Source organism: Crocuta crocuta, unplaced genomic scaffold (genome assembly GCF_008692635.1).
Source record: "Crocuta crocuta isolate KB4526 unplaced genomic scaffold, BGI_CrCroc_1.0 scaffold282, whole genome shotgun sequence".
Lineage (NCBI taxonomy): Eukaryota > Metazoa > Chordata > Mammalia > Carnivora > Hyaenidae > Crocuta > Crocuta crocuta.
The window spans coordinates 5,013,088-5,032,367 of NW_027529174.1; the positions used below are offsets into that span (position 1 = coordinate 5,013,088).

General features: G+C 51.2%; 1 protein-coding gene across 1 annotated transcript in view; it reads left to right on the forward strand.

The window, feature by feature from the left end:
* SCFD2 (sec1 family domain containing 2) overlaps window positions 1-18,820 on the forward strand; it is a 394,702-nt gene extending 375,882 nt beyond the window's left edge. The window contains exons 8-9 of the mRNA XM_077757780.1: window positions 8,516-8,635; window positions 18,382-18,820. Of these exons, the coding sequence (XP_077613906.1) occupies window positions 8,516-8,635; window positions 18,382-18,474 (213 nt within the window). The 3' untranslated portion in view covers window positions 18,475-18,820. The remainder of the gene's footprint in view (window positions 1-8,515; window positions 8,636-18,381) is intronic.
* The last annotated feature ends 460 nt before the right edge of the window (window positions 18,821-19,280 follow it).

A 19,280-nucleotide genomic window follows, 5' to 3' on the forward strand; every position in this document is an offset into this window, starting at 1 on the left:
GCCTCCTCACGCTGTCAGCAAGTTGATGTAGACCATCAGCTGGTAGTTCAGCCTGGCCTGTGAGCCAAGGGACGCAGATCCTCTCCATCTGAGCTTCCTCACAACATGGTGGCTGCATTCCGAGGGCAAGCGTCCTGAAAGAGCCAGATAGAAGCCTCAGAAGTCACACCGCATCCCCTCCATAATACTCTGTTGAGGCACTTGCACAAACCAACCTGGGTTCAAGGAGAAGGGACTTCCTCTCTTCCTCTTGAAAAGATGGTTGTGACCACTTTTGGAAAACACAGTCTGCATTCAGCCTGCATATACCATCCAGCCTGACAGGGTAGTGTTGGGCGAAGTCTAATAGTGTTCCCCCCAGTCCAGAGGACAGAAAATTCACCCCTGCTCCTGACCTGGTTTCAGGAAAAGTGCTTCCAGAAAGGCTTTGATAATGGAAGACCTGCCTGTCTGCCATAACTTTTTTTGAACAATATCATTTCAAAACCAACCAACCCAACAAACAACAAAGCAAAACCTTCCTAAGTGATTAGACACTGCATGACTTTCCTCACCCTCTTCCCTCTCCGCTGTGTCAGGCCCTGGGGAGAAGAGGGAGTATGCCCACAAGATCATTCTTCAGGCAGTTCTGAGAAAGCGTTTCAAGTCAGCCAAAGGCACTCCTCCACCAGAGGGTAGACTTGTGGTTAGCCACATAAAGTCGTGGGCTTCAAAAGGCAATGCCTGTGGGGGAGGGGGCTATCAAAATGGGGAGAAACAGCTCCGGCAGAACCTGACATTCTTCAAACAATCAAGCATTTCTCCAAGCGGCTTGTGCATTGAGTACCTTGATCTCCTTACAGGAAAGCTTGATAGTGATCTAATAAATAAATCGAAACATGCCTTACCCCTCTCGCATCGACGTTAATTTAATTTAAAACTAGCATGTCTAATAGGCAGCACTTTTAAAATGCATTTCTGGAATTTGTGGTTTGGATTTCAGTCTCCTGAAAATAATATATTTTATATCTACTCCATGTGTTTGGCCCCCAACTTGTTTTGACTAAAGGACATGATTTGTCAAGATGTTTTCTGTGTCAGAATTGGAATGAGGAGGGTGGGTTTTATCTAATGAAATTGCATGAGGTCCTTTTACCTCCTTTCCTGTGTTTTTTAAGAAGGATTTTGTTGCTGCTGTTGTTGTTGTTGTTCCATGTCCTACGTGGTCATGCTTCATTGGAAAACAATAAAAGATTTGTGAAAAAGACTCGAAGAAGACCCAGAGCTTGCCTCTGGGCCCTTCTCTGAATTGACAGGAGAGCTCCGTTGTGTTGGGTCCGTAGGAAAAACTGCTCAAGCCTGGAAAAGCTGGTAGTGGGGAGGGGATCAGAACTGAAACTCTTCCAGTTGCAGTGAAGATGCTCAACTGAATCATTTACTGTGGATCATTTATTGTGAAGACTAAGGAGTGTGTCAGGGAAGTCAGTTGCTATGCGGTGGGGCCTCAGGAAGGACTGGGACTGACATCTGGAAAGCCATCAGGAAACCAGACAGTTGTTTGAGACTCGCTCTGGCCTGAGAAGACGTGAAGGACGGTGGCCAGCATATTGTAGGTGCTCAGTGGTAGTTGAATGAATGGGTAGCTGTGCCATAGCTTTTGGTTCTGCTTAAGAGCTCTGCTTTGGCTGAGCCTCCCCTATCTCAGGGCAAGTCTTGGTTCCCAAGGGAGCGTCTCGAATTGGCCCAGCCTTGTTCAGTGGCCCATTCCTGAACCAATCTGAGGGGCAGGATCACACTGTCGCTACGTGGCTGGCCGGGAGCCCACCCCAGCACTGTGAGGATAAAGGAAGCCAGCCACGTATGTGTTAGAGAGATACCTGTGGAGGTATCCACAGCAGGGGCGAAGGATCCCATGGGGATGAAGGACAAAAACGGTGAGCCTCAGATGAGATATGATATCTGATCCTTGAACTATGAGAGCTGGGCATGCATGTGGGTCATCTAGCCCAGCTCTCCATTGTTTACACAGGAAAATAAGACGGAGAGATGAACTGTTGACTTAGGTCCATGATACTTAACGACATTTCTGACAAGAAGAAACCACGTCAGCATTTGGCGTTTGTTGATTAAATCACCACACGTCCTAGAATTCCTGTTTGCAACACTATAACCGTTGTTTATGTTTTCTTCTTCTTAACTATACCTCATACTATGCTTGATTTTTGTCTAACACTAGCTAAATAGGATCCATAAGGTCTTGTGAGATGGATTCTCTCATGGTAGGGATAATCAAGCAACAACAAAAACTGGGTTTGGGCAGCCTACAATTTTTGTCTGCCTGTGAGCAATTGTTGAGAGCCTCTTTTGTGTGCTCCCCACTGTTGCGGGCAAGGAAGACATAGAGACAAACGAGGGAGGTACCCCACTGGCCATGGCAGAGTTCACGTTGTGGAGCCTGTCGTTTGTTAGGGAGATGGACAAGAAAGCTGAGGACTGTGGGGCGGAGAGAGGAGTGGGGTGCCAGGTGGGATGGGAGGGCGCAGAGAAGGAGGGGCCAGGCAGAGAGTCAGAGAAAACTTCCCAGAGGAGTCGAATGCCATCACAGCAACAAAAGTGAGGAACAGTCATCAATGCCATGGCACATTGAAGGAATTACGGATGGGTCCCAGTGGCTAGAGCTGAGGGTGGATGGAGGGAGTGGAAGAATATGAAAAGAGAGCTAAGCAAAAGCCAGCCAGATCAGAAAAGACCAGAGGTCTGAAATTTGACCAAAGCACTGAGGCGCCATTGAATGGTTTTCAGGAACATATAAGCAGTTTATATTTTACAAAGGTGGCCCTGGAGGCAAGTGAGGGGGGAAAGGTGGCCAGACCAGCATCAGGCTGCAGGGGGAAGGTGAGAAGAAGGGGAGACCCAGGGCTCAAGCTGGGCTGGCGGTGTGAGGGCAGGGACGCAGTGCTGGCGGGTTCCATGGGATGGGGTGTTGCTTAGATATGGAAGCAAATGAGAAGACCCTGCCTAGGGTCGTTTACCTGATGTGGGGAGACTGGATGAATGGTGTTGATGTTCCTGAGAAGCAGGAAGGGAGAGTAAGATAAGCTGCATCTGAGAGTTTAGCTTTGCAGCTCAGCAGAACCTGGGCCAACAGTCGCAGTCTGGGGCCGCTGGTGCAGGTGAGCTGTGAACCATGGGCAGAGCCCAGGTCACCCGAGGGTGATTGGGGGACCAGCAGGAGCCAGAGGCCCGAGCAGTCAGGGACACAAGACATATTGGAGCAGGTCAAGCACATGGAGCCCTCTAAGGAGAGTCCAGGGATGAAGGAGAGAAACTGAGGAGGCTTCGAAACTGGACAGAGTGGGGGAAGTTTCTGGAAAGAGGAAGCCATCCACTGCAGCAAATGTGACAGGGGAGCAGGCTGCACCACAGAATGGCTCTGGAAGCATGGAGACCTTCTACAATGCGATTAAATGAGTTCCACCAGGAACCCTGTCATTGGCTGGTGCTGCTAAAGAATGAAAAGTATGCCCTTACGAGATGAACGCTAGTAAACATGCTTTCAGTTTAAAGAATCGCTTTGTAAATGGCAGCGCGTGGAGCGGTCTCACTCTGCAGTGAGAGGGACGTGGATTTCAGTGTCAGCCCTCCAGCTTACTGATTGCGAGCCTTAGGACAAGTTACTCAACCCCTTCAAGCCTCACTGTCTCTCTCTGTAACTTGGAACCTCTACTTCACAGACTCTCAGGATTGCATAAAGTCACCCTGGCCCTGCTCTATTTTCCTTCACGGCATTTGCCACCTTCCTTCCTTACCAGTTTACATATCTACCTTGACATTCTCCCTGACTGAAGTACACACGCCAGCAGGAATTCCTCTCAGGTCCGTCCGCTGCTGAATCCCTAGAGCCGTGTCCCACCGCATAGGAGCTTCTCACTAAATATTTGCTGAATGGATGAATAACTGCGTAAACAGCACAGTGCCAAGTGTTCGATGAAGGCGGCAGTGTGCTTACTAATTTCCGTTGGGACAAATCCATTGCCAAACCATCTTCAGAGTTGGCACAGCTGTTCTCGGGGCCTTGTGCCTTGTAAGGCCAATGGTCCAGTCGCACTTTGTCCCTCCTCCAAGGCTCTGCTCTTGTTGTAGAATGGGGGCCTGCCCCTTGCCTGGGCTGGGGACAAAGGGGTCACACGCAGAGAGAAACCGAGTAGAGGAGATCAGCAGCAGGATCTCCAGAACTCCTGGAAGGTGCCAGGGAAACGGGAAGCAGAGGAAACCCTGCTCCTTGAAACCAATCAGGACGTCAAAGAGCTCTCTCGGGGCCCACAGCTGCACAGGTTTTGGCAGCCTGCATCTCAAAGGCTCGGATGGATGGATGGATGGATGGATGGATGGATGGATGGACGGATGGACAGACGGATGGATGGTGGAGAGAGACTGTCTTCTCTGACCCAGAACCCACGCCTGAAAATCACAGCCAGCAAAGGTCTGGAGAGTGAAGGAAAGAGCAGTGAGACTGACTCGCTTTATTAATCTATGCGTTTGCGATGGCAATAGTAACATGGAAAGCTTTTGTCTTCCATGTGCCTTGCACCATGAACTCACACACAGGCCGCAGCCATGTAGGACCAAATAAGGAATGTGTTGTTCTGATGGAAAAGAGTTTAAAAGACTCTGCCTCCCCATAGCCTGCCCACTCAACATGTTCTAGAAGGAAAGTCTGGTATCAAAACACGAATCTAAACAGCAACCACAAGAGCAAACAGCAACGCACATTAATTGGACCCTTTTATTTGTACCAAAACCAACATTCCCTCAGCTCCTTGGCCCCAGGGCATTGTTCTTTGTTATGAGTGTTCTTTGTTTCCTTTTCATCTTTCAATATATCCTTCCAAGACTCTCGCCAGTGTACTTTAGAGTCCAGACTCTCTTATGGAAAGCTTATGTCTTTTGGGAACATACTGTACCACTTGAAGTTGTGGAGCCAGTTGTCTTTCTGTTACAGGAATAAGTGAGAAACCACTATTTACAGGGCAAGAAGGAGCCTCAGGTTAGCTGCTCAGCCAGCAAGAGCCACACGTGAAGCAAAGAAAGACTTTCTAAAAGATCTCTAAGAACTAAGAAGGGCATCTCCAGTTAACCCGTGGGTCTCATTCATTCCTCTATCCATTTATTGTATCCATGCAACATTTGTTGAAAGTTTACCGTGAGCAAGGTCTGTGCTCAAAGCCACAAATACCAAAACCCCAAGATAAATATGATCAGCCCTCACCCTCCAGCAGCTCACAGTTTAGGAGAGGAGTCAGGCAGGTGTGTAACAAGTCTGCGGTCCAGGTGGACGAGGCCAAGGCAGAGGTACGTGTTAGATTCGGGTCATGGAGCAGGAGTCAAGAGACAATTAGAGAGAACTTTTCAGAGGAGAGGATGCTTTTAAAAGAGAGTTAAGGGGGAAGGAGGTAAAGAAGAGGAGAGGGTACTTTAACACAAAGGAAACTACACATGCTACACAAAACACTATGATGCAGTCATAGTCAAAATACTTAATAACTGTAGTGCCGTGCCGCAGAGGCCAAAACCCGCTGGTATGGTCCCCACCAGTGCCTGTGGCCCCCAGTCTTTCCTACTAACGTGGCCAGTCTCCAGGGTTTGTAGAAAAAAAGCAAAGTACGATGTTGAGTGCTAGAAGTCAGGTAGTTACCCTTGGTGAGGTCATGACGGCAGGGGGCCAAGGTGGGGCTCCAGGGTGCTGACTTGCTATTTCTTGATGGCTCTGTTTAGTTTGTGAAAATAAATCAAACCAAACACTGCGATAAATGCAATTTTCAGGGCCAGTGTTCAATAAAGGGACATATGTTTACCAAAATGTTTTAAAAAAATACCCAAATACCGGGCAGTTAGGCACAGCTCAAATTCTTATGAATGCCTCCAGCAGACAATGTGCATAGAAGACGGAAACAGAGACATGAAGCAAAGCCATGTGGAAAGAGCTTATGTGCTGAGTTAAGGGGCTTGAACTTCAGCCTCAGAGACTCTCAGCCTCTGGAGCTTGGCCCCTGTAGCCCCAGTTGAGTTAATGCATGTAAATTTCTAATTAACAGGCTTGATCTGGGAAATGAAAGAGAGTCAGGTCTGTCAGGTGACTGTCAGGTGTCTGGCTCAGGGGACTGAAGATGGTGATACTGGTAGAAAGTCAACATGGGCAAGGGTGCCTGGGTGGTTCAGTCGGTTAAGCTCCCGACTTTGGCTCAGGTCATGATCTCATGGTCCATGGGTTCAAGCCCTGCATAGGGCTCTGTGCTGATAGAGTGACAGAGAGTGTCTCCCCCACTCACACTCTGTCTCTGTCTCTCTCTCTCAAAAATGAACGTTAAAAAAAATTTTTTTAAGTCAACATGGGCAATAGACTTGGGTGAAGATCATGCATCAAATGTGAAACCTGTTGGGTTTAGGGTCCCGGGAGACACCCAGGTGGGCATGTCCACAGGAACTCAGTAGAGGTGTTTGTGCTAAGGACATAAATTTGGGAAGACTATAAAAGATTGTGGAAGGTGAAGAGTGGTGAGGTCCTTCAGGGATGCTGCATTGAGTGAGAAGAGCAAGGGGCCAAGATGGAGCCCTGGGTTACATGGACATGTAGAGGGGCAGACCAAGAAAAGAGACTCATGAAATTTGAGAAGAAAATGATCAGAAAGGTAGAAAGAGCAGCCAACAGAGAGTGCTATTGGAGTAGCCAAGCAGGGTGTCATCAAGTATGACAGATGCCACAGATATGACCTGTTAGATGAAGACAAAGTAGTGTTCCTTGACTCCTACGTGTGCTGGCCAGGATGGCCTCAGTGAGAGCAAATCCAGGCGAAGAGTGCGACCAAAGCAGGAGTGTCTTGGGCCTGAGTTATGTGGCTTGGAAGAAAGCACTCAGCAGATGCAGAAGAAGCTATAGGACAAGAAGCTAGAGTGGGATGAGGAGTCTGGCTCCCTAAAGACCAGAGTTCCCAATGTTCACCACCACCCACCTGTTAGGGAAAGATTAGACTTCTCTCTCTCTCCCCCCGCCCTCTTCCTCTCCCTGTTCTTCCCCCTCACTCCTTCCCTCTCTCTCTCTCCCTCTCCCTCCCTCATCCCTTCTCGTTCCTTCTCTCCCTCCCTCTCTTCCTCCCTTCTTTCCATTCTGAGTTTTCTCTCCAGAAGCCAAAGCATAGCTTATATAACTGGAAACACTAAATGTATTGCCTTCCTAAGTGTTTTTAAAATAAGATGTTGAGAAGCGTGTATATTCAGGGGAGCCAGGGGAACCCAGGTGAGAAAGGGGCCGGAGCGGGGGCAGGAAGACGGGCCTCCTCCAGGTCTGCTGCCCGCCCTGTGGTCTGGGAGCCGTGTGCGTGGCTGGAAGATGGTCTGGGAGTTAGCATGGATGAGTGGATACACCGCCCGCCTTTCTCCACCCTCCCTTCACGGAGCCACAGCCTGTCTCTCCCACCTCTGGCTGAGGTGGCCGTGAGGGCAGTTGGCAGCATGCCTCCTGCAGTGGCGCCATCAGACACCATGCGGACGCCTGCAGTGATGCCAAGACGGTGCTGTCCTGGCTGGGCCCCCAGCCTGCCCCCCACCCCCGGCCGATGACCATTTGCGACTGGAACTTGGGTCACACCAGTTCTCCTGCCCCCTCCTCCTCAGACCTGCTCTGGCTTCCAGGAAGGGCTCAAAACATAGTGTCCTCAGGAAGTGTCTCCCTGTTGGGCCCTTCCATGAGTCCCTAAGTCTGTGTGTCGGTCATTTTGCCTTTCCTGGGGGATTCTGCAGGTCATCCTAATTTTGGTTTATAAGACTTTGCCTTATTGGTGTAATCATAAGGCCTCAGGAGAATTCTCCATGACATCTAGGGGGCCATTGCATGCGCAGTAGGTTCTCGGCTAAGGTTGGCTTGCTAGACTGTAAGCTCCCAGGGTGGGCGCTGGGCTCATGCTCCTTTTTACCCTCTCCATCACCAGCCCCCAAGGCTCTGACCATCCCTCCATTCCACAGGTACATACTAAGCACCTACTATGTGCCAGACTAGGTAAGCTGAGAATTCAGCGGTGAACCAGATCCCCACTTCTAGAAGAGGAAACAACCAATAAGGAAACAAACACACAAACAGATCCAATAACCACAGACTGTGGCAAGCTCTTCGAAGGAAATACACAGAGCTCTGTGACGACCGAGAGGCGTGTGTATGCCGACACCTGAGAGCAGCCGAGGAGGGAGTAAATAAGTTGCCCCTCAGCCTTCTCTTCCTATTTAACGGCCCCACGACTTAACTTTTCTTTCAGTAAAATGCTCAAAGGGGTATAACACGGTGACATGGTCTGCAGTTTTCTGGTCGGTGGGTTCCCAGCCTGCTAACACACCTGATCCCTCACGAATCACCCTCTCTCTAAGGGTTGTTTACGTCACCTGCACTAGTGGGCGGCAGCCCTGGGGTCCCCTCAGAGGGACAAGAGAGAGGGCACCCAGCTGCTCAGCGCTCTGCCACTGATACCTGGGGGGGTTTCTTTTGCAGGTGAGCCGGCCTCATCCCAGCGACCACCCTCTCCTGATCCTCTTCGTGGTGGGCGGGGTCACTGTCTCAGAAGCCAAAATGATCAAAGACCTCGTGCCGTCCTTGAAGCCAGGAACCCAGGTACTGAGACCTCTGTGAACGAGTCCTGAGGCAGAAGCGAGAGGGTGGGTGAGGGCCCTTTATTCGGCTCCCTGGCGCCTCTCCCCATCTCCATCCTGCCTTCCTTCTCCCACCCACCCCTCCCTCTGCTCCAAGGACAGCTGTCTTCCTGATGGGGGTGGAGGAAGGAGAGCTACCCATTACAGTCCCCTCTTCTGCCTCTGGGCTACGGTGCTAATGCCCCATCCTGATTCCTGAGGGGCCTGTATTCTCGTGTGGCCCGAGGGGTATATAAACTCTTAAGTACTCGAGTTTTCACTGCTTTCCAGGCTCCAGATAACGAGGGCAATCCCAGCAACCATCTTCCCACTGTGGCAGTTAGAGGCATGTTGTCAAGACAGTGACAAATGTTCTATCTTTCTCCTCTGTCGCCTCTTGCCAGGTCCCTCTCATTCCCCCTTGTATGTGGCCCCGTGGTTAAGAACACCAACCTCTTGATTTTATAGGACTGTCTTTGAGTCCTGCCTCTGTCATTCACTAGCCAGCTGCTCTGGGAGAGCGAAGCCTTCAGTTTTCTCATTGATGGAACAGGGTGAGGGTGGCTGTGAATCTTAGATCAGATAAGGGGAGAGAGTGTCCTTCCTAGCACAGTGCCTGACCCTTAGCGCTCAATAAATGGTGACTACTGTTGTTAGCAACCGTCTTTGAGCAGCCTCCACCCTGCTCTGTGGGAGGGGTGCTAGCTGCTGACCTGAGGGCCGGAGCCAAACGGAAGGGGCTTCCGGAGAAGGAGAGCCCCTCTTTCTGGAAGTTCTGATCTGTCCAGGGAGGCTGAGCCTGTAACTCAGTAAGACTTCAAGTCCTTGCTTTAGTGGGCTTCCCAAAGCAGGCCATGGGACAGGGACGTGAGAGCAGGTAGTTTACATGGTCTCAGATGATCCCAAGAAGCAGAAGGCAGGGAATCCGTAAGGAGAGACCGGAGAGAGAGAGAAGCCAGAGAAGAGTGCATTATTGGGCTGGTCTGTGCCACAGGCAGCTGAGGCTGTATCCTCTGGGGACCCGAGGAGCCGGGACCACATAAGACATCTTCCCATTGATTCTCCCCCTCATCCCCATGTGCAACTCGCCTCTGGAGAGCTTAATCTTCAGCTTTGTGCCACCGCTGCAGGCAGCTGAGCAGCTTTCCATGGTCTGGAGAAGGCAAAAGAGATGTAGGGACAGTGCTCTGGGTGGAACGCAGGCTCACGCAGGGGACTGTCCACCACAGCTGCTCAGAAAGCAAATGGGGTTCCAGCCCAGGCCCAGGGCTGGTGGCGCTGGTGCCTTTGGCTCCCACAGCACCCATGGCCGTGTAGCACTGGACTGCCCCCGGACTGCCTCCCATTCGCTGCCCAGTCTCCACGGACAGCCATGGATTCCTTGAGGACAAAAGGCTGGGGCTTCCCAGGCCTGCGCACGTGGCAGGAGCTCTGGAAGCCTCGTGGCCCGCCGGCTCAATTGGCCACAGAGCTGGTCTGGTGTCGCTGAGCGGCCAGGCCACCTGGTGAAGTAGAGAAGGGCCCTGATGGTCTTCAGATGCCCCACTGGGGGACGGACCCGAGTATCTAGGCAGCTACAGTAAGTTCCTGCACAGGGAAATGACCACACATTGGCTGTGACCATTTCTGCCCCTACTACCGCCTGTCGTGGTCATAGCTGGTGAAATTTCTGGCCATGTGGTAAATTCTGCTTCATTTAACACCCTTTCAGCAGTGTCAAGGATCTGTTTAGTGAGCAATCATCTTTTGGAGCAAGACATTTTTTTAAGCCACACACTTCTCGCTGCCCCTAACGAGGCGAACCGAATTCTTAGCTCTCCAGAACAGTGCTGCGTTGTAACACCCCGACGGACATGTTAATCCGCACTCTCAAAGGATAAAATGCAGACGTTTTTAAAGCTGTGTGACCTGCGTTTGACAGCCCAGACCTGGAATCTGCGGCGGCTTGGCTATCATCTGACCGCACGCTCAGAAATCTGCAGAGAGCGTCTCAAAGAATTCAGGGCTTAACGAGCAGCCTGGATTGCTATGTGTCCCTCGTGCAAAAAGTTCCCCTTGAAGAGCTAAGAGGCCCCCAGGGAGACTCCAGAGGCAGCAGGGAAGGCCGGCGGAGGAGGCAGGAGCACCATCGTGCCCTTCTTCTCCAAGCTTCTGCAGGCGGGGGACCACCTGGGCGTTTGCTGGAGTTACGCCCGCGGAAGCAGACCTCCCTCTCTTGACGTCAGAAGACACAGCTGCCCTGTTCAGCAGCCAGCTCTGCCCAGATCTGGGACAGGAGCAGCTTTCTGCTTTTCGAAGTGTGGCGGAAATCAGGCCTCGCTGCTCTAGCTGCACACGGAATGGCATGCGTCCCGGTGTCATTATTGACTCGGACCTCCGTGCGTGTGGAGAACACAGGGGAACTGACGGAAAGGAGTAGGTTCTGCTGAATCTAGGTACCCAACGAACCTTCCACCAAGAAACTAACCCTGACTTGACCGTCGGTATAAACAGCGATAATGTACATATCTAACACTTATATTCTGTCTTTGCCATCCAGCCTGCCCTTGAACATCTCCGGTGATGAGATGCCCCCTCCCCCTGCGGCCTACCTGAGTCTTGAAGGGCCTTACTGATATAACTGTCTCCCCTAGATGCAGCCAAATCAGCCTCCTAGAGCCTCCCCCATTAGCGCTGGTTCTAGCTGGTTCTGGCTCCCGGCCCCACAGAATTGACAGGCAAATCAGGCTCGTCCCTCTCCCACACCTTCTCCCCTGGCTCTGCTCTTCTCCAAACCGAGGCTTTTCGGTCCCGTGACGGGCACCTGGGAGTGCCCTGACGGTGCTGGCGGCTCTCCTCAGCCCCACTCTGCCTCTGCCTCTCACACTCGGTTGGAACGGAGAGCCATGCCTCCGTGTGGACTGGCCCGTGCAGAGGCGGGTGGGGCCCCCTCCTCCTCGTCCCCCAGGCCCAGCACACAGTGTGAGAGATGGATGCTTTCAGCTCGGTGCTCGCTGCTCTACAAGTGTCGACATCAGTGGAGTCGGTGGCCTTTTCTCTCCAAGTTCCTCCGGCTTGCCGGCAAGCCTTACGCGTCCTGGGAGACCCCAGCTAGCCCTTGTCCTTGCCTGCGCCTCAGCCGGAGAGGCTCCGCCATTTGGGCTCCGGAAGGAGCACGGCGCCAACAGGGGTGGGGGTGGGGGTGGGGGAACCGGTGAGCCACGAGGGCGGGAGACGGGCCTTGGGCACACTGGCTACACAGGCCTCGGCTGTCTCACAAGAGTCCACTGCCTCCCTTGGGGTCTTTTCCTACCACTCTTCTGCCTGCTTGCTCCCGTCCAGCGTCAGGACCTGGGCTTTTTTACTATTTTATTCCCAGCACCCCAAACAGGGTGAGGATGGCTGAGTGTCACGATTCAGTGTGAACTACTGGACACTAGAAACTTCCACTTGTAGTATTGTAGTATAAGATAGAAGTAGCTCTTCTGGAGAATTCGCCAGCCTGTCAATTCATTCTGAGATTATGGACAACTAAGGCCAGTCGGACTTTGGTACCAATTGCCACGAATCTCTATCTTCTCTGGATCTACCTGGGTGCTTTTTGGACCCAAATACAGGAATCCACAATCACATCCACTAAGTGGGATTAGTTGATTATTCTGCAAGCATTTGTTGAATATCTGCTGTGTACCAAGCCCTGTTCTTGTGCTAAAAATAGAGCAGGGAGCAAGCCAGACTTGTGCCTGCTTCCGTGGAGCTTCCGCGCTAAGAACGAATGACTGATGTTAAACACGACAACTCCAGCCAGAGGTGAGTGTACTAAGAAGACAGACAGGTGCTGTGGTGGCCATAAGCAGGGGCTCGGGGTGCCTTCAGATGGCACAGCCCCTCCTGGAGGAGAAGCCCCGGGGGCTGAGTTTGAAAGGCATTCAGCGACCAGCTCTTCAAAGGAAACAGAACCCATTGAAGGTGCATCCAGCAACGAATTCTCTTCCACAGGACGTGACAAGGGTGGCGTGAAACAAGGAGTCCAGAGACCACACCTGCACCTGCTCGTCTCGTGGGGCTGTCGTCGTATTCTGCACCTCCACTCTCTGCCCCCGGTTGTTGGACAACGTGCCCGTGAGGCAAAGTGGGCGGCTGCAGAAGGCCCTGGGTCCCAACTACAGAAAAAAAGGGGATCGAAGNCCCCTGGCTCTGGAGTGCATGCGCCTCGCTCCGGCCTCCGTCTCACTCGCCGCCTGGTGTGGGGCCCTGTGCCCAGACGGCTCTGCAGGCTAAACTCTGTGGCTGGATGGGGGCCAAGAGGCCTGTAGAAGCCTGAGATTGTGGGAGGAAAATAACAGGGAGGGACCCTCCCGGAAAACACAGGGACGGGCCAGCTCAGGAGACAGAGGGAGGCCGTGCGGGCAAGCGGGCCCCGCCATCCACTGCTCGTCATAGGCAGGTGCACGTTGCCCTCCCACACTTTCTAGCAGTTCTCTGTTTCTGGAGCTGACCATCTAGTGAGAATGTAATAGGAAAAAAAGGAGATGGAGAAATATGCTCGCACATACACGGTTTTGCATAACTTCAGGGATTTAGGACACCTGAGTCTTGTCTCTAAAACCTGGCTCCAGGTGATTCTGAAACTGATTGAAAGCCCCAAGGAGGAGTCTAGTGACCTCCTTCTGTTTTTTCTCTTTTCAGTTTAGGTTTATTTTATTCTGAAGCTTCTTACTCTGAGGAAAACATTCATGGGATTTTAAATTTATCTTTTTTTAAAAAAAATGTTTTAATGTTTATTTTTGAGAGAGAGAGTGTGAGCAGGGAGGGGCAGAGAGAGGGGGAAACACAGAATCTGAAGCAGGCTCCAGGCTCTCAGTGGTCAGCACAGAGCCCGATGTGGGGCTTGAACCCATGAACTGTGAGATCATGACCAGAGCCGAAGTCAGATGCTTAACCTGCTGAGCCACCCAGGCACCCCAGAATCTCCCACCTTTAAAAGAAAAAAGGAGAAAAACCACTGTCCTACCCTGCTTCTTTCAGTGCACAATGTTAGAAATCAGATGGATGTGGAATCTAAACCCTGGGCTGCCCGCTTCCGCCGTGTAAGCAGAAATAGAACAGGAAGAGGCTGGCATCTACAGATTACAGTGGAGGCCGGCAGGAATGGAAAACGGAAAGAACGCCAGAGGGCAGGGTCAGTGTCGGAGCCTGGCCTGCTTCTGTGGGAGCCCGGGGCCGTCCGAGAACAGAGACTGAATCCTCCTCTTCCCGCTGGAGCGCAGGCGGCTTTCGTGCTTGCTCAGAGGCTCTGGGGAGCACTGGGCTCCTCCACCCCTGTCTCATGGACGGAAGTCCTCATCAGTGCGCTTGGCTGCCTGGCAAAAACCTAGTTCTCTTAAAGGAATTCTCTCCCGTTTAATCTGCCAAGTATCACACCTTTGGTGGCAGTTTATGAAATTTAATTTTATACCTAACAGGCTGATTTCAGGCTCTTGTAAGCATTTTCTTTCTCATTTTTGACTGCCTTTTTGTCCCAATTTGGCTAATTCTTTATAGTTTTTAGAACTATGTTAATCAAATAATACAGAAACTCCTTAGTTGAGTGGGCTGGAACCTCTAAAAATGCTCTGATGAGTCTTAAGACCAAAAGATGCCTAAGATGTGAAAATGCGCCAGGGCTATCAGCTATCACAGGGTAAATGAAGTGTTAGCCATGCAATCCTGCTCGGCTTCCCAGTAGGAGCTCTAGACAAATAGTTGGAGTGATTTGAAACAATTTTCCCAGAGCTATTTGAGCTATCTTTTACTAGAGCCTCCCAGTGTGAAAAGCTTCCTGCTGACCATCGCTAAACTCACTGCCTCCTTCCTTGTCTAACCGTCTTTGTTCATTCATGCAATCATTCACTAACTCACTATATCCAGGACCTGCTACACTTCAGGCACCGTGTTAAAAAACAGCGGGAAGACTCAGTTACGGCAACAAGGAATATAGTGTGAAACCAGCAGCCGTGGGAACGCACGCCATCTTTGGGGAGGGGTGGTCTTGGAAGGCTTCCTGGAGGTGCTGATGCATGAGTAGATTGTTGGAGGACTGAGAGGACCTCAGGCAAAGAGTAGGGTAAGGAAGCATCCTCAAAGTTCCACCTGTGAAATTGCAATAGTGTAGGGTGGCCACAACGTACAACGTAGGGGGTGTGGCAGCGAGGGGATGTGGCAGTGAGGGGGTGCCATCTGGAGGGCCAAGCAGCCATCGGATCCTCCAGTCCTGGGATGCTCTCTAGGAGGGTGGGGTTTATCAGAGGACAGGGAGGAGGCAGTCAGGATTTTAAGCCAATGAGTGATATGGTCAGATTTACACTTGGATAGAGGGAGTGCGGGCCGAGGATGAAAATAGTCAGGATGGTGATGATAAAGAAAACAATAATAGCAGGTACCATTTTAAGCCCTTCTAGAACCTGTCAACTGTGCTAAATAGTTGATATATATGTTCACATGCAATCCTCGTAAATAAACATGCCGAGGGATATCATTCCCACTTTATAGATGAGGACATTGAGGCTCAGAGTGATGAAGCAACTTCTCCCGAGTCATTCCTCCAGCAAGGGGCCCAGTGAGGGTCCAAGTCAGATTAGCCACTCCTAAGCCTGTGCTCTTAACCACTGTACCATCTGGCGAGAGTCCTCGGTCTCAGCTTTCTCCCCTCCTCAGAGACCCCCTAGCTCACTTCACACACAGCCTTGGCTTTCCATCTGTTTCTTTTCAGCCCTCCACAAAGCATGTCTCAGACACCCTCTGATTCAGCCCTTCTAAATACTTGCCTGTTTAGATGTCAGAGGCCTGGTCTTCGGCTCCAGCTCACTGGATGTGATGGATCCCCCCGTCTCCGTCAGCCGTGGCTGCAAGCCCAGCACACGATCTGAGGGATGGATTCTTTCGGCTAGGTTCTCATTGCTCTACAAGTTCGACATCAATGGAGTCTGTTGCCTTTTCTCTCCAAGTTCCTCAGGCTTGCCGGCAAGACTTACGCATCCTGGGAGACTCCTGCGAGCCCTTGTCCTTGCCTGCGCCTCAGCCGGAGAGGCTCCACCATTTAGGCTCTGGAAGGAGCACGGGGACCTGCAGTGGTGGGGGTCACCGGCAAGCCATGAGGGCAGGAGACAGGCCTTGGGTACATTCGCTTTGTCTCTGTGCACACATTCTTAAAAATATCTGAAGAAGGGTTTCTTACCTTGTGGTCTATGAATCCTAGTTGTACACAAGCCTCATCTACAACTATATTCAGAATCTTGTGTGTGTGAACAAACACGCATTTTTCTAGAGAGTTCTTAGCTTTTATAACATTCAGAAGGAGACCTATGACCCAGTCACAAAACCACGTTAAAGGTGCGGCTCACAATTGCTGAGCACCTCCTGTGTCCTACGCACTTGACCTTATGTAAACCTTGCCACGATGCTGCCCGCTCAGGGCTGTTGTTTTCCTTTTTTTTTTCTTCTTTATTTTTGAGAGAGAGAGAGAGACAGCGTGAGCAGGAGAGGGTCAGAGAGAGAGAGAGGGAGACACAGAATCCGAAGACAGGCCCCAGGCTCTGAGCTGTCAGCATAGAGCCCGACACGGGGCTCGAACCCACGAACTGTGAGATCATGACCTGAGTCGAAGTCGGACGCTTAACTGACTGAGCCACCCAGGTGCCCCAGGGCTGTTGTTTTCCATCTGGGACACAAAGCACGAGGCTCCAAGTGAAGTGACTTTCCCCGGGGCACATGGCCAAGCAGCAGTGGAGGGGCCTCTACCTGGCTCTGGGGAGTGTGCGGGCCTGGGAGCCACCATTCTTAGCCACCCTAACGGCTGGGCGTAGAGAACCCTGGGGAGTCAGTAAGAGCCGCACCAGAGCCACACATTCAAATGGTGTCTGCACCTTGTGTGTGCTGATGAGAGCGGATGCTAATAGTCACTTGCTGCTCTCAAACTCTCGTCACATGGCTTCCAGGACAAATGTGAGCTCAGACTTCAGGGCCTTTCTTTCTGCCACAGACATAACTTGGCTGACGTTAACCATATATTGTGTCAGCTCATTCTCAAGAAAAAGTGAAAGAGCTGCTTTCAAAGGCTAATTTTTGTTTTAAACAGAAAACTTTTTAATAATCCACACTTCTTTAACAAGAAGAAGAAAAGTATAAAGTGCTTTCTTCTCTCCTTCTTCCTTTAACTTGGGCCTCATCTGCCTCTCTTCCGCAATGGGGTACGGACTCTGTTTTTGAGCAGTGAGCTGGGCATTGGTTAGGTCATTGGTTTGGGTGCGCCTGGAACGGTTTTGGGGAGCAGGAGGGGAAGCGAGTGAAGCGTGCGGTGCCAGCCTGCCCATAACTGGTGGCAGGTGGCTGGGTGAAGCCCGGTCGTGCCACCAGCCTGGCCGTCCCCTTGGCTCAGAGCTGGGCGGCGGGATTCCGGCTCCAGTCCCTCCCTCTCCATTTCCCATAGTCACCTCCCACGCAGCCGCCTGCGCAAAACCTCACCGGCCCTTACACAGCGCATCACAGACCCAGCCCGGCCCTGGGGAGCAAGTACTACAGAGAGAAATCTGCCCCAGAGGAAAGGTCCAGAATGAAGGAAGCAGGAAGGGTCACCACAGCGACAGGCCAGAGAGGCCCAGAGGTCCCCACAGGCAAGGGGAGTAAAGTGGCCTTGCCCAGACCCCTTGACACTACCAAAGTGACCAGATGGGCACTTGGGCACTGGAGTCAGCCTGCCTGGGTTGTAATCCTAACTCCGCTATCTCCTGTCTGTCCTTGGACAAGTGATTTAACCTTTCTGTACTTTCTTTTCCTTGTCTACAAAATAGGAATACTATTTCTATTTCATAAGATTGTAACAAAGATGAAATGGATGTTAAATGAGATCATCCTCAGTGCCTGGCATGTCATAAGCACCAATAAATATTAGCTAATGGCATCATTATTCCATCATTGTTGTGGGTTGAGTTGTGTCCCCCTCCCAAAAGATCTTGAAATCTGAACACTGTGAGTGTGACCTTATTGGAAATAGGTCTTTGCAGGTGATCGGATTACGAGAGGTCATGAGGGTGAGCTCTACTTCAATATGACTGTGTCTTTATAAAAAGCAGAAACTTGGACGGAGAGGCAGACATGCATAGATAGAGGATGGAGTGAAGACACGGGAGGCTTAGAGGGGAGCATATGGAACTGACGTTCGCTCATAGCCCATGGGAGGAACTAGCCTTGCCAACCCCTTGAGCTTGGACTTCTGGCATTCAGAGCTATGAGATCATAAATTTTGGTTGTTTAAACCACCCAGTTTTGGATACTAGGAAATTAACACAGGCATCATCATCACCACCCACAAGCACATCCACCTCTTGGGTGTGCCTTCTCGGGCTCCCTGAAGGAGCAAAGGCTTCCTGGAGAAGAGAAACCTCTATATTGAGGTCAAATTAGAGGATCACAAAGCTGCAGTATTTGATTGGATTCCATTCAGCAGTAAGGTGGTGGCTGGGCACAGCTAATCTCAGTGACAAGTGGTCAAAGGTTCAGCAAACACAGCCCTGCCTTCCTTCTACCCAGGACTCTAGCATCCACTGGCATTCCAGCTGCCACCTTCTGCCTTATCCCCACGGTCCCCACCCCCCACCCCCCGTCCCTTTCCCNTTCCCCATAGAAACACATTGCCTTTTATGTCTTGTCATCCAGTAACCTGGGATGGGTCTCCCTAACTGTCCCTGTATGTGTGTCCTCTCCTGCCGATAGGTTATCGTGCTGTCCACGCGACTCCTGAAGCCACTTAACATTCCTGAGCTCTTATTCGCAACTGACCGGCTGCATCCAGACCTTGGCTTCTGAGCATCTGTGAGGATGAGACCTACCCGAGCTGGAAATACCAACACTACTTCCCGTCACCATTCAAGATACGCCGCCGGAACCAAAGTCCTCTTACTAATCGTGGGTATGACGGAATTCTGCCCGGAGGGTCCTGGTAGCCACGCAGCAGAGTACTTTGCGTGGATTCCCAACGATTTTTTTTTTTAATTATTTTCATTTTTCTAAAGGTGTCAAACTGTCTTTCAGCTGGCCTCGTTTGACCTACTCCCCTTTTCTCCTTAACCCTCTACTTGTGATCTTCCAGTTTCCAACCGCAAGCTCACTGATTCTAAATAAACGCCTGTTGGCGAGCATTGGTAGATTACAAGCCATTTGATCTGCAGTTGCTCAAGAAAGTTGACGTGCTTTACATCATGCGTGTGAAGATACATTGGTTTTCCTTCAGATTACGTAACTGGGGAGGGGCCATTGCAAATGGAATCTGAGACCTTGCCAAAAAGGCAAGGAAGGGAGAGTGGGTGGCAGCTAGGACCAGACAAAGCCCGGCACCGTCCCGGTGTGCTCACCAGGCCAGCCCACCAGTCCACTCGCAACAGAGGTGGAGAGAGGTCGACTGGAGGCCTGTCCCTGCCTCTAAAAGGTGTCCTCCCCTCCCAAAGGAAAGCCCCATAAAGATACCTGGTCCAACACAGTCTAGATGGGAGCCCCGCTCCCTGGGACTCGTATGAGGTAGTGTTTCTATTGAAATAGAAAGCTCTCTTTTCTGTTTGCCCAACTTTTCCTTCTGGTCATAGCAGAAAAACCTAGACCCAACTAGGGAAATTATT